This window comes from Salmo trutta, chromosome 1 (assembly GCF_901001165.1).
Source record: "Salmo trutta chromosome 1, fSalTru1.1, whole genome shotgun sequence".
NCBI lineage: Eukaryota > Metazoa > Chordata > Actinopteri > Salmoniformes > Salmonidae > Salmo > Salmo trutta.
Window position 1 is genome coordinate 81,226,647 of NC_042957.1, and position 14,754 is coordinate 81,241,400.

The window sequence follows — 14,754 nt, forward strand, 5'->3', positions numbered from 1 at the left end:
CCTAAAAGAAAAGCTTTGACTATCATTTCTATGAACATTCATCTAGTTTCCCCTATCAGCATCCAGCCCAATATCATTGTGAATAGGCTGAGAAGTTCTTTCAAAGAGAGAGCCCGCTGAAATAAAATGGTGAATAAATGCATCATTGATGTCATTTTTTTCTGTAATTAGGCCGATGTCTGAATTAATTTGTTGTGGCAGAGAGGAAGAACCCTTTAAGGATTTGACAGTTTTCCAGAATTCAACAGGATTACCATTTAAGAGCGGTTACATAATATTCAGATTTAGTCTTTCTGATTTGTCTTACACAGATTCCTCAATTGCTTAAAAGCTTGCCAGTCCGGGCCTAAGTCTGTGTTCCTGGACTTGACCCAAGCGTCATCTCTTTTATGAATGACTTCTGATAATTCCGGAGTTTACCAGGCATCCAATCTACCTTTAACTCTTCATTTTTTTGAAGGAAGCATGATTATCCACAATAGTATTGAAGACATCTGCAAAAAGGCTGCAAGCTAAATCAGGTTCACGGATAGCTGAAATATAATGTCACTAAAATAAAGATCATGTAAAAAAAGCCTGTTCACTGAAGTTTTTAAAGTTCCTCTTTGTGATGTCACGAGGCTTAGATTTTTGTATTCTCACATCTCTGATACAAACAACTGGGCAATGGCCACTAAAATATTGGGCGAAGACACCAGTAAAAACATATGTATTTGTTAAAATAAGATCAATCAGAGTTTACTTTTAAGCCTCTTTAGGGTTGGTCCATGTAGGCTTAGTCACCAGCTAGGTTAGGTTTAGATCATTACACATGTATTTTAGATTGTCTGAAGCGTGCATTTTCCCAATCATAATTTAGGTCACCCAGGATAATAACTTCTGATTTATTAAAAGAAGACAACAAACTAGTTAACACCTCGAGTGCACAAAGATTAGCCGAGGGGGGATGGTAAACACTTATGACAGTTATGGATACATTTTTTCCCCAAGCAAAGGCTTAAAGATATTAGCTAAAAAAAACATTGGCACGAAAAATGTATTTCAGTAAAGAAACAGAAAAAATATTTTGATGTAAACCAGTTTAGGAAGTAAGCTCCTAACGCTCAGATGCATCAACACAAGTCCTTTTAAGATTTTTAAAGTCACATGGAGTCTCCAACTCAAACAAGCTACGTTCAATAGGTGGTTGCATGCCCTGTCTGATGGTTGATATTGAAATAGTTGGTATGGCTATAAGATTGCATAGAACTCGGTGGATCTCAGTGGAAGTAAGTGGAGTTCCTTCCACTTGCTGATGGGAGGACGGCTCACAATAATGGCTGTAACGGAGAAAATGGAATGGCATCAAACACAATGGGAAGCATGTGTTTAACGTATTTGATACCATTCCACCAATTCCGCTCCAGCCATTACTACGAACCCATCCTCCCCAATTAAGGTGCCACCAACCTCCTGTGATAGAACTTCCCCATTTGGCCTATCCCTGTTGGTAATAGAGGAAGGAGTAGACATTGTAATTACGTTTCAAAGGTTGGGACCACAGGCCCTGAGGCCGCAGCCAATGTCGATATGAGGAACTCTCAGAGTAACCGATGATAGAATGTTATAAACTGACTTACATTGGCTTGGTTGCTATCGTGCATCAGTCCAAGCCCTTGGAAGGGGACGCTGAGTAATAACTTAGACTCGCTCATTAGTAACACGTTGAACTTGTATTATGTCCAGGGTTGGGGTCAATTCAGAAAGTAAACCAAATGTCAGTGTAATTCCTGGAATTGACTGGAATTGAAATAAAACAATTTTGCTTCTCATTAAAGTGCCTTCTATACTGTAAGGAATAGCCTTTATCATGTGATTGACTCTTATAGTTGTGTTGGAATTGGAATGAAATTGATGCCACTTCCCTGTTTGCACATCGCTTAACTTGATCTGTATGTATCTGACCCAATTAAATGCTGTTAGTGGCAAACGCACAAATGTGTTTTCCCTAATAATTTTTTTTTAAAAGCTCTAGTCTCTTTGGGCTGTGTATATCTTCTATACATACTGCATTAAAGAGAGAGTCTGAGATTTTGGCAATTAAGCCCTTAGTCAGATGAAGTCGTGGATACCATTTTTATGTCTCTGCATGAAGAGAACGTCAGACTCAGGATGAAAACAATTAGAATCTGGGGCAGGGGGATTTTTAAATATTGTTCCAACAGAGGGAATAATGATCATCACAAATAGTGATTTGGATCAATAACTGTCATAGGAAGGGAACGATAACAAAGTACCGACGACCTGTCTTTGATCAGTAACTAATATTATTACTCAAATTGAAACAGTACTCTGTTATATTACTCATTACTGCAAAAAGTAATATTATTACTGTAATGCGATACCCCCAACACTGACCCACGCACGGCGCACACACAGAAACAATCTGCTAGTATTGTTAAAGGTACACACACAGAAACAATCTGCTAGTATTGTTAAAGGTACTATTGGTAGTATTGCTAGCACTCACTTCCATCATCATGAAGTGCTTTGAGAGACTAGTCAAGGACCATATCACCTCCACCCTACCTGACACCCTAGACCCACTCCAATTTGCTTACCGCCCCAATGGGTCCACAGACGACGCAATCACACTGCACACTGCCCTAACCCATCTGGACAAGAGGAATATCTATGTAAGAATGCTGTTCATCGATTACAGCTCAGCATTTAACACCATAGTACCCTCCAAACTCGTCATTAAGCTCGAGACCCTGGGTAACCCCTGTGCAACTGGGTCCTGGACTTCCTGATGGGCCGCCCCCAGGTGGTGAGGGTAGGTAATAACATCTCCACCCCGCTGATCCTCAACACTGGGTCCCCACAAGGGTGCGTTCTCAGCCCTCTCCTGTACTCCCTGTTCACCCATGACTGCGTGGCCATGCACGCCTCCAACTCAATCATCAAGTGTGCAGATGACACTACAGTGGTAGGCTTGATTACCAACAACGACGAGACGGCCTACAGGGAGGAGGTGAGGGCACTCGGAGTGTGGTGTCAGGAAAACAACCTCTCACTCAATGTCAACAAAACAAAGGAGATGATCGTGGACTTCAGGAAACAGCAGAGGGAGCAGCCCCCAATCTACATCGACGGGACACTAGTGGAGAAGGTGTAAAGTTTTTAGTTCCTCGGCGTACACATCACGGACAAACTGAAATGGTCCACCCACACAGACAGCGTGGTGAAGAAGGCGCAGTGGATAATACATCATTCACAATGGATAATACATCATTCACAATGGATAATACATCATTCACAAGGGATAATACATCATTCACAATGGATAATACATCATTCACAAGTGATAATACATCATTCACAATGGATAATACATCATTCACAATGGATAATACATCATTCACAATGGATAATACATCATTCACAAGTGATAATACATCATTCACAAGGGATAATACATCATTCACAAGGGATAATACATCATTCACAATGGATAATACATCATTCACAATGGATAATACATCATTCACAAGGGATAATACATCATTCACAAGGGATAATACATCATTCACAAGTGATAATATATCATACACAGGTGATAGGCTAATATTGTCACCATCAGACTATTCTTGATTTAATCTTGTTTTTACATATACTGAATAATATACTGCTCAAAAAAATAAAGGGAACAGTTAAACAACATGTCCTAGATCTGAATGAAATAAATAATCTTATTAAATACTTTTTTCTTTACATAGTTGAATGTGCTGACAACAAAATCACACAAAAATAATCAATGGAAATCCAATTTATCAACCCATGGAGGTCTGGAAGTGGAAAACCACACTACAGGCTGATCCAACTTTTATGTAATGTCCTTAAAACAAGTCAAAATGAGGCTCAGTAGTGTGTGTGGCCTCCATGTGCCTGTATGACCTCCCTACAATGCCTGGGCATGCTCCTGATGAGGTGGCGGATGGTCTCCTGAGGGATCTCCTCCCAGACCTGGACTAAAGCATCCGCCAACTCCTGGACAGTCTGTGGTGCAACGTGGCATTGGTGGATGGAGCGAGACATGATGTCAAAGATGTGCTCAATTGGATTCAGGTCTGGGGAACGGGCGGGCCAGTCCATAGCATCAATGCCTTCCTCTTGCAGGAACTGCTGACACACTCCAGCCACATGAGGTCTAGCATTGTTTTGCATTAGGAGGAACCAAGGGCCAACCGCACCAGCATATGGTCTCACAAGGGGTCTGAGGATCTCATCTCGGTACCTAATGGCAGTCAGGCTACCTCTGGCGAGCACATGGAGGGTTGTGCGGCCCCCCAAAGAAATGCCACCCCACACCATGACTGACCCACCGCCAAACCGGTCATGCTGGAGGATGTTGCAGGCAGCAGAACGTTCTCCACGGCGTCTCCAGACTCTGTCACGTCTGTCGCGTGCTCAGTGTGAACCTGCTTTCATCTGTGAAGAGCACAGGGCGCCAATGGCGAATTTGCCAATCTTGGTGATCTCTGGCAAATGCCAAACATCCTGCACGGTGTTGGGCTGTAAGCACAACCCCCACCTGTGGACGTCGGGCCCTCATACCACCCTCATGTAGTCTGTTTCTGACCGTTTGAGCAGACACATGCACATTTGTGGCCTGCTGGAGGTCATTTTGCAGGGCTCTGGAAGTGCTTCTCCTGCTCCTCCTTGCACAAAGGCGGAAGTAGCGGTCCTGCTGCTGGGTTGTTGCCCTCCTACGGCCTCCTCCACGTCTCCTGATGTACTGGCCTGTCTCCTGGTAGCGCCTCCATGCTCTGGACACTACGCTGACAGACACAGCAAACCTTCTTGCCACAGCTCGCAATGATGTGCCATCCTGGATGAGCTGCACTACCTGAGCCACTTGTGTGGGTTGTAGACTCCGTCTCATGCTACCACTAGAGTGAAAGCACTGCCAGTATTCAAAAGTGACCAAAACATCAGCCAGGAAGCATAGGAACTGAGAAGTGGTCTGTGGTCCCCACCTGAAGAAGCACTCCTTTATTGGGGGTGTCTTGCTAATTGCCTATAATTTCCACCTGTTGTCTATTCCATTTGCACAACAGCATGTGAAATTTATTGTCAATCAGTGTTGCTTCCTAAACGGACAGTTTGATTTCACAGAAGTGTGATTGACTTGGAGTTACATTGTGTTGTTTAAGTGTTCCCTTTATTTTTTTGAGCAGTGTATATGTGTGAAATTTGTTTTGATTTAGAATGGACCATTATCATGCACCTGTCTCGAAAGCCACCTATGAGTAACTCGCCAAACAATTCTGAAAGTACATGCAATTTTTACGTGTTCCACCGCTAACTGTCAAACAAATCTCACAAATATCAAACACCGCAAGCTCCCATCTACTATCTAATCAACACCACTTTTACATTATCCCACCCCTGGTTAGCCACTATTGTCTTAAAAAGACAAACCTAACACAATATCTGCAAATTAATTTCCAGCAGTATTTCCCCAGTCTGTGGTGCGTGCATTTGTCTATCACTCCGTGTGTTGTCAGTTGATGTGACAACCATTGTGTGGGTTGACAGAAGTACTTTCCCCAAAAACTTTTTGATTGAATATTAAAACATACAATCTACCTGCAGTGAAGCCGCTCAACATTTTATATTACATTTAGTCATCTAACAGACTCCCATCCAGAGAGACCCACAGGAGCAACCAGGGTCACCAACCATCCAAGATCAAAACAGCAAGGACAACAGTAATCAAAACAGCAAGGACAACAGTAATCAAAACAGCAAGGACAACAGTAATCAAAACAGCAAGGACAACTGTAATCTAAACAGCAAGGACAACAGTAATCAAAACAGCAAGGACAACAGTAATCAAAACAGCAAGGACAACAGTAATCAAAATATCAAGGACAACAGTAATCAAAACAGCAAGGACAATAGTAATCAAAACAGCAAGGACAACAGTAATCAAAATATCAAGGACAACAGTAATCAAAACAGCAAGGACAACAGTAATCAAAACAGCAAGGACAACATTAATCAAAATATCAAGGACAACAGTAATCAAAACAGCAAGGACAATAGTAATCAAAACAGCAAGGACAACAGTAATCAAAATATCAAGGACAACAGTAATCAAAACAGCAAGGACCTCTGTAATCAAAACAGCAAGGACAACTGTAATCTAAACAGCAAGGACAACTGTAATCTAAACAGCAAGGACAACAGTAATCAAAACAGCAAGGACCTCAGAAATCAAAACAGCAAGGACAACAGTAATCAAAACAGCAAGGACAACAGTAATCTAAACAGCAAGGACAACAGTAATCTAAACGGCAAGGACAACAGTAATCTAAACAGCAAGGACCTCTGTAATCTAAACAGCAAGGACAACAGTAATCTAAACAGCAAGGACAACAGTAATCTAAACAGCATGGACCTCTGTAATCAAAACAGCATGGACCTCTGTAATCAAAACAGCAAGGACAACTGTAATCTAAACAGCAAGGACAACTGTAATCTAAACAGCAAGGACAACAGTAATCAAAACAGCAAGGACAACTGTAATCTAAACAGCAAGGACAACAGTAATCAAAACAGCAAGGACCTCAGAAATCAAAACAGCAAGGACAACAGTAATCAAAATATCAAGGACAACAGTAATCAAAACAGCAAGGACCTCTGTAATCAAAACAGCAAGGACAACTGTAATCTAAACAGCAAGGACAACTGTAATCTAAACAGCAAGGACAACAGTAATCAAAACAGCAAGGACAACAGTAATCAAAACATCAAGGATAACAGTAATCTAAACAGTAATCTAAACAGCAAGGACAACAGTAATCTAAACAGCAAGGACCTCTGTAATCTAAACAGCAAGGACAACAGTAATCTAAACAGCAAGGACAACAGTAATCTAAACAGCATGGACCTCTGTAATCAAAACAGCATGGACCTCTGTAATCAAAACAGCAAGGACAACAGTAATCTAAACAGCAAGGACAACAGTAATCTAAACAGCATGGACCTCTGTAATCAAAACAGCATGGACCTCTGTAATCAAAACAGCATGGACCTCTGTAATCAAAACAGCAAGGACCTCTGTAATCAAAACAGCAATGACCTCAGTAATCAAAACAGCAAAGCCAACTGTAATCTAAACAAGGACAACTGTAATCAAAACAGCAAGGCCAACTGTAATCAAAACAAGGACCTCAGTAATCAAAACAGCAAAGCCAACTGTAATCTAAACAAGAAGGACAACTATAATCTAAACAGCAAGGCCAACTGTATGAATTTCAGTGCATGTGTGGCACTATTTACGTGTGTGTGTGTGTCTGTGTGTGTGCACAAATGTGCGTTTGAATATGAGTGTGTGTATATGCATGTGTACAAGCACCTGCGTGGCTTAAGCCTCAGGCAAAGAGGCATTGGATTTAACAGCGTTGCCCCTCACTGTCATTCCAACATACTGTTTTGTTGTTGTTTATTTTGACTTTATTTTTTACTTTTATCTTTGACCGTCATTCTATCCCCCGCCCAGCAACTCCACACGCACTTGTCTCCAATTCCACATCCCCATCCTCAGTTTCCCTGAGCCCATCCCACCTATCTCTGCTGGCCACCCTCTTCAGATTTCTACGCCCCATATGTCTTTCAACTATGCTGTGATGTTTAACATAGATTCAAATTGTATCTAATCGAATAGAATCCAGAGATTGAGAAATTGAAGATGAATTATTTTACTAAGAGTATTAGAATATTAGTAATTGACTGACCAGGTGTCTCTAAGATCTCCCAACAATGCTATTTCTAGGGTCAATTTTAGACAAATGCCTTTTCAGCCATTCCTGAACCTGAGACCAGAAAACGGCTCCTGAGGGCAATACCAGAACAAAAGGTCTATTGATTCTCTATCTAGCTGCAATGATTGTATAGCCAAAATATTAAACATTTTGTTGGTGGCAAGAATTGTGTACAATAATTTTAGCTGATAAGCACAAAGTCTTGAATCTTGTTTTATATATCAACTTAAATGTGCCTTATATGTGCCATGGAATCGGTACATCAAACATTTCTTCCCAGCTATTTTGAAATCTGTATGGCACAGCTGTCAACATCCTGGTCTCAATTAAATGTTAACTGCAAAGTAGTTTTACCTGGCAGAAGTATGTCATGAGGAAGTAAATCATTTGTATCTAATATTTGTTATTGGCAAACTTTGCCATGAAATAAGCAGCAGCAGTACAGAACCGTCACTAGACCAGCACATTAAAGGCTCATTCCTCACTCGCTAGATGCACATTTAAAGGGCCAGGTGCACAATTAAAGGGCCAGATGCACAATTCTTTTTTGTATTTAACATCAAGCATGGACATGGATTCAGAACATCCAATTTCATTATTTCTCTATGAACAATTGTAGTTATAAGAGGGAAAAACTATACAAATCTAAAAACAAGACAAATAAAACTGAGAAAACATAATTGGGTAAAATATAAACATACTTTGAGAAGGAAAAAAAAACATTTTGTAGAGCCCCCCTTATTTTACCAGGTGTATTGACAGAAAACATAGTGCACTACTTTCTCTTGTACACTAAGGACCAGGGGAAGAGTTGACAACATAGTACACTACATTCTCTTGTACACTAAGGACCAAGGGAAGAGTTGACAACATAGGACACTGCATTCTTTTGTACACTAAGGATCAGGGGAAGAGTTGCAGGGAGAGGAGAAGAGAAGAATGTTCCTATTTGAAAGCTAGAAAACAATGAGTAGCTCACGACATGTTTCATATATATATTTAAAGTATCTCTCATGCTAGAAATGGACCCCATATCTACATACTGTACTACCAGGGTTAACTTGCTATTCTCCACAGGAGGAGAGGATATGTTCTATATCTATCGTCTATCTGGGTTTTGCCACATGCTTAGCTTTTTTTTAAATTTAAATCAGGGCACTTGGAATTCCCCAATGGCACTTCTTCCTGTAAAGAGCTCAGCGTTGCTTCCTCCTGTATGCTATGTCCACAACACTTCTCCCTGTAAAGAGTTCAGATATGTTTCCTCCAGTATGCTATGTCCACAACACTTCTCCCTGTAAAGAGCTCAGCGATGTTTCCTCCAGTATGCTATGGCTGCAGCACAAGCCAGTGTAGCCAGGAGCGTCACGCTGCACCACCATGCCACCTTTCGGGACGCTTTCCATACTTCCTGACTGATCCAAGAGTAAAGGTTTTCCCTGATCAACTGTAGAGTCCAGTTGATAATGTTAACAATGACTTGGGGTTGGTTCTGTGAATGTGCTCTGTGAATAAGCTTGTAGGCCAGATGATAAAGGGCTGCTACTCTGCCGGAGTTGATTCCATCTGTGAAAATCTCCTTGGTTATTCCAAAGAAAACATCCTGGATACAATAGACCGGGACTTCACTTATTAAGTGTTGAAGCTCAGCATTTGTGTTCAGTTCCTCAGTAATCTCCAGTAGCCCGTCCACCATCTCTTTTAACTCATGACCCTGGAGTTCATTAGGTGTTCCACCCAGCTCTTCAGGAGACATCTGTATCCCTTCTGCTCTGAAGAATCTCTCTATAACGTAGCCTCTCAGAATTACAGCTGCTTGATCCATTATTCTGTCATAACCATCTTTACCTCAGGCTGCACCGCAAGCCTCCTCTCCTCTGCCTGTTTCCTATCTCTCTCCACCGTCTGCCATCGCTGAGAAGTCGCTTACCGGCGCAATTTAAGTCCTTAAGTTCTTGAACTGTTTAACAAAACAAGTAGCGGGGTCTGTTGCTGGTCTTCCTCTGGAGAAGCCTGTCCTGGACAACAACCTCTAGGCAGAGATCTATACAGATAGGAATATAGACGTTTCAATAGATGCGTAGATAACGTAGACTAGTGGTTATGGCTGTCTGGACCGTTCCCTCCAGTAGAATAGGCTGTCCACCACCGACTGAAACAAAACAGAAAGGGAAATGATTGTATATTTCTGGGAAACTAAGACTGTGTGTGTGTGTGTGTGTGTGTGTGTGTGTGTGTGTGTGTGTGTGTTTGTTGCTAACTATGACATGCAGTCCAACAGGTAGAGCAAAAGCCACATCCGCCTGTATGTAGAGTGTACTGTCATTCAGGCGTGAACAAGTTCTAACTAAAGTAATGAATATTTTTTTAGAGGGACAGTAATAGGCTGTGTCCCAAATGCTACCCTATTCCTTATTTAGTGCACTACTTTTGACCAGAACCTGGCACCCTATTCCCTATATAGTGCACTACTTTTGACCAGGGCGTGGCACCCTATTCCTTATTTAGTGCACTACTTTTGACCAGAACCTGGCACCCTATTCCCTATATAGTGCACTACTTTTGACCAGGACCTGGCACCCTATTCCTTATTTAGTGCACTACTTTTGACCAGGACCTGGCACCCTATTCCTTATTTAGTGCACTGCTTTTGACCAGGGCCTGGCACCCTATTCCTTATTTAGTGCACTGCTTTTGACCAGGACCTGGCACCCTGTTCCTTATTTAGTGCACTACTTTTGACCAGGGCCTGGCACCCTATTCCTTATTTAGTGCACTACTTTTGACCAGGACCTGTCACCCTATTCCCTATATAGTGCACTACTTTTGACCAGGACCTGTCACCCTATTCCCTATGTAGTGCACTACTTTTGACCAGGGCCTGGCACCCTATTCCATATTTAGTACACTACTTTTGACCAGGACCTGGCACCCTATTCCTTATTTAGTGCACTACTTTTGACCAGGGCCTGGCACCCTATTCCTTATTTAGTGCACTACTTTTGACCAGGACCTGTCACCCTATTCCCTATATAGTGCACTACTTTTGACCAGGACCTGTCACCCTATTCCCTATATAGTGCACTACTTTTGACCAGGGCCTGGCACCCTATTCCTTATTTAGTGCACTACTTTTGACCAGGACCTGTCACCCTATTCCCTATGTAGTGCACTACTTTTGACCAGGGCCTGGCACCCTATTCCATATTTAGTACACTACTTTTGACCAGGACCTGGCACCCTATTCCTTATTTAGTGTACTACTTTTGACCAGGGTCTGGCACCCTATTCCTTATTTAGTGCACTACTTTTGACCAGGGTCTGGCACCCTATTCCCTTTGTAGTGCACTACTTTTGACCAGGACCTGGCACCCTATTCCTTATTTAGTGCACTACTTTTGACCAGGACCTGGCACCCTATTCCATATTTAGTACACTACTTTTGACCAGGACCTGGCACCCTATTCCATATTTAGTGCACTACTTTTGACCAGGGCCTGGCACCCTATTCCATATTTAGTACACTACTTTTGACCAGGGCCTGGCACCCTATTCCATATTTAGTACACTACTTTTGACCAGGGCCTGGCACCCTATTCCCTATACCAGTGTTTCTCAACTTCAGCATCTTGTAGCCCCGGGGAAACTGATTCAACTCATTGAGAGCTTGATGATTAGTTGACAAGTTGAATCAGGTGTTTGTCCGGGGCTACAACAGAAGTGTGTGCTGTTGGAGATACTGGAGTAGAGAAACACTGCCCTAGACAGTGCACGTATTTTGACTAGACACCGATTTAATGACAGTAACAGCAAAGAGTCGCCAGATTTGTATTGAAACTTCTAACAGTTGATTTGTATTTAAACTTCTAATAGTTGATTTGTATTGAAACCTCCAACTGTTGATTTATTTGTATTGAAGCCTCTAACTGTTGATTTATTTGTATTGAAACCTCTAACTGTTGATTTATTTGTATTGAAACCTCTAACTGTTGATTTATTTGTATTGAAACCTCTAACTGTTGATTTATATTGAAACATCCAACTCTGACCTTATAGCTTGGTTGAGTAGGCTATTGCATGCAAAATGCATCCTTGGGGGGCTGGGGGAACAGACAAAATGAAACAAGCACACACACACACACACACACACACACACACACACACACACACACACACACACACACACACATCTGAATAGCTGTGTTTGTCTAGGAGTCTCTAAGGGAGAGCAGAGTGGAGAGAGAGCTGTCTGTGTCAGACAAGATGAGGGCCTGTCTGGTCCGTCTGGCTGTCTGGCTTCTGTCTGTCTGTCTGGCTACTGGGGCCTGTGTGGCTGTCTACTACCTCTGTCAACACAACCTGCAGGTCAGTAGCACAAACACACACCACACACACACACAAACACACACTCACAGTTTAATGTGTTGTACTGTCACCTGGAACTACCTGTAATATGTATGTTTACTGTGTGTGTGTGTGTGTGTGTGTGTGTGTGTGTGTGTGTGTGTGTGTGTGTGTGTGTGTGTGTGTGTGTGTGTGTGTGTGTGTGTGTGTGTGTGTGTGTGTGTGTGTGTGTATGGGTCCATGTGATGTGTGTGTGTGTGTATTCCTCCAGTCTGTGGTAGCGTCCCCCAGTCCGGATGATGTCCTGTCAGAGGCCTGGTCTCTGCTGCTGCCTGTAGCAGTGTGTGTCCTCAACACCTTCATATCACTACCCTACACACACAGACTGGAGCGCTACGATAACCCACGTACACGCGTCTACGTCACGGTGCTCAGGTAACGCGCACACACACACCTACGCACACACACACACCTACGCACACACACACACCTACGCACACACACACACCTACGCACACCTACGCACACACAGTACACACACACACCTACGCACACACAGTACACACACACACCTACGCACACACACACACCTATGCACACACACACACACACACACACACACACCTACGCACACAAAGTACACACACACACCTACGCACACACAGTACACACACACACACACCTACGCACACACAGTACACACACACACCTACGCACACACACACACCTACGCACACACACACACACACCTACGCACACAAAGTACACACACACACCTACGCACACACAGTACACACACACCTACGCACACACAGTACACACACACACATCTACGCACACACAGTACACACACACACCTACGCACACACAGTACACACACACACCTACGCACACACAGTACACACACACACACACCTATGCACACACAGTACACACACACACACCTACGCACACACAGTACACACACACACCTACGCACACACAGTACACACACACACCTACACACACACAGTACACACACACACACCTACGCACACACAGTACACACACACACCTACGCACACATAGTACACACACACACACACCTACGTACACACAGTACACACACACACACACCTACGCACACACAGTACACACACACACATCTACGCACACACAGTACACACACACACCTACGCACACACAGTACACACACACACCTACGCACACACAGTACACACACACACCTACGCACACACAGTACACACACACACGCACACACAGTACACACACACACCTACGTACACACACGCCTACGCACACACTTCTACGCACACACAGTACACACACACACACACCTACGCACACACAGTACACACACACACACACCTACGCACACACAGTACACACACACACCTACAGTGAGGGAAAAAAGAATTTGATCCCCTGCTGATTTTGTACGTTTGCCCACTGACAAAGAAATGATCAGTCTATAATTTTTATGCTAGGTTTATTTGAACAGTGAGAGACAGAATATCAACAAAAATATCCTGAAAAACGCATGTCAAAAATGTTATAAATTGATTTGCATTTTAATGAGGGAAATAAGTATTTGACCCCCTCTCAATCAGAACGATTTCTGGCTCCCAGGTGTCTTTTATACAGGTAACGAGCTGAGATTAGGAGCACACTCTTAAAGGGAGTGCTCCTAATCTCAGTTTGTTACCTGTATAAAAGACTCCTGTCCACAGAAGCAATCAATCAATCAGATTCCAAACTCTCCACCATGGCCAAGACCAAAGAGCTCTCCAAGGATGTCAGGGACAAGATTGTAGACCTACACAAGGCTGGAATGAGCTACAAGACCATCGCCAAGCAGCTTGGTGAGAAGGTGACAACATTTGGTGCAATTATTCGCAAATGGAAGAAACACAAAAGAACGGTCAATATCCCTCGGCCTGGGGCTCCATGCAAGATCTCACCTCGTGGAGTTGCAATGATCATGAGAACGGCGAGGAATCAGCCCAGAACTACACGGGAGGATCTTGTCAATGATCTCAAGGCAGCTGGGACCATAGTCACCAAGAAAACAATTGGTAACACACTACGGCGTGAAGGACTGAAATCCTGCAGTGCCCGCAAGGTCCCCCTGCTCAAGAATACATATACATGCCCGTCTGAAATTTGCCAATGAACATCTGAATGATTCAGAGGACAACTGGGTGAAAGTGTTGTGGTCAGATGAGACAAAAATGGGGCACTTTGGCATCAACTCAACTCGCCGTGTTTGGAGGAGGAGGAATGCTGCCTATGACACCAAGAACACCATCCCCACCGTCAAACATGGAGGTGGAAACATGCTTTGGGGATGTTTTTCTGCTAAGGGGACAGGACAACTTCACCGCATCAAAGGGACGATGGACAGGGCCATGTACCGTCAAATCTTGGGTGAGTACATCCTTCCCTCGGCCAGGGCATTGAAAATGGGTCGTGGATGGGTATTCCAGCATGACAATGACCCAAAACACACGGCCAAGGCAACAAAGGAGTGGCTCAAGAAGAAGCACATTAAGGTCCTGGAGTGGCCTAGCCAGTCTCCAGACCTTAATCCCATAGAAAA

At 43.2% G+C, this 14,754-nt stretch overlaps 1 protein-coding gene and 1 pseudogene across 1 annotated transcript in view; one reads left to right on the top strand and one right to left on the bottom strand.

Annotated features, from left to right (window-relative positions):
- The window catches only part of LOC115147190 (transmembrane channel-like protein 5), a 69,376-nt gene that overhangs the window by 21,906 nt on the left and 32,716 nt on the right, over positions 1-14,754 (top strand). The window contains exons 11-12 of the mRNA XM_029689271.1: positions 12,024-12,176; positions 12,427-12,590. Coding sequence (XP_029545131.1) covers positions 12,024-12,176; positions 12,427-12,590 — 317 coding nt within the window. The remainder of the gene's footprint in view (positions 1-12,023; positions 12,177-12,426; positions 12,591-14,754) is intronic.
- On the bottom strand, positions 8,195-9,907 carry LOC115147198 (apoptosis regulator BAX-like; annotated as a pseudogene).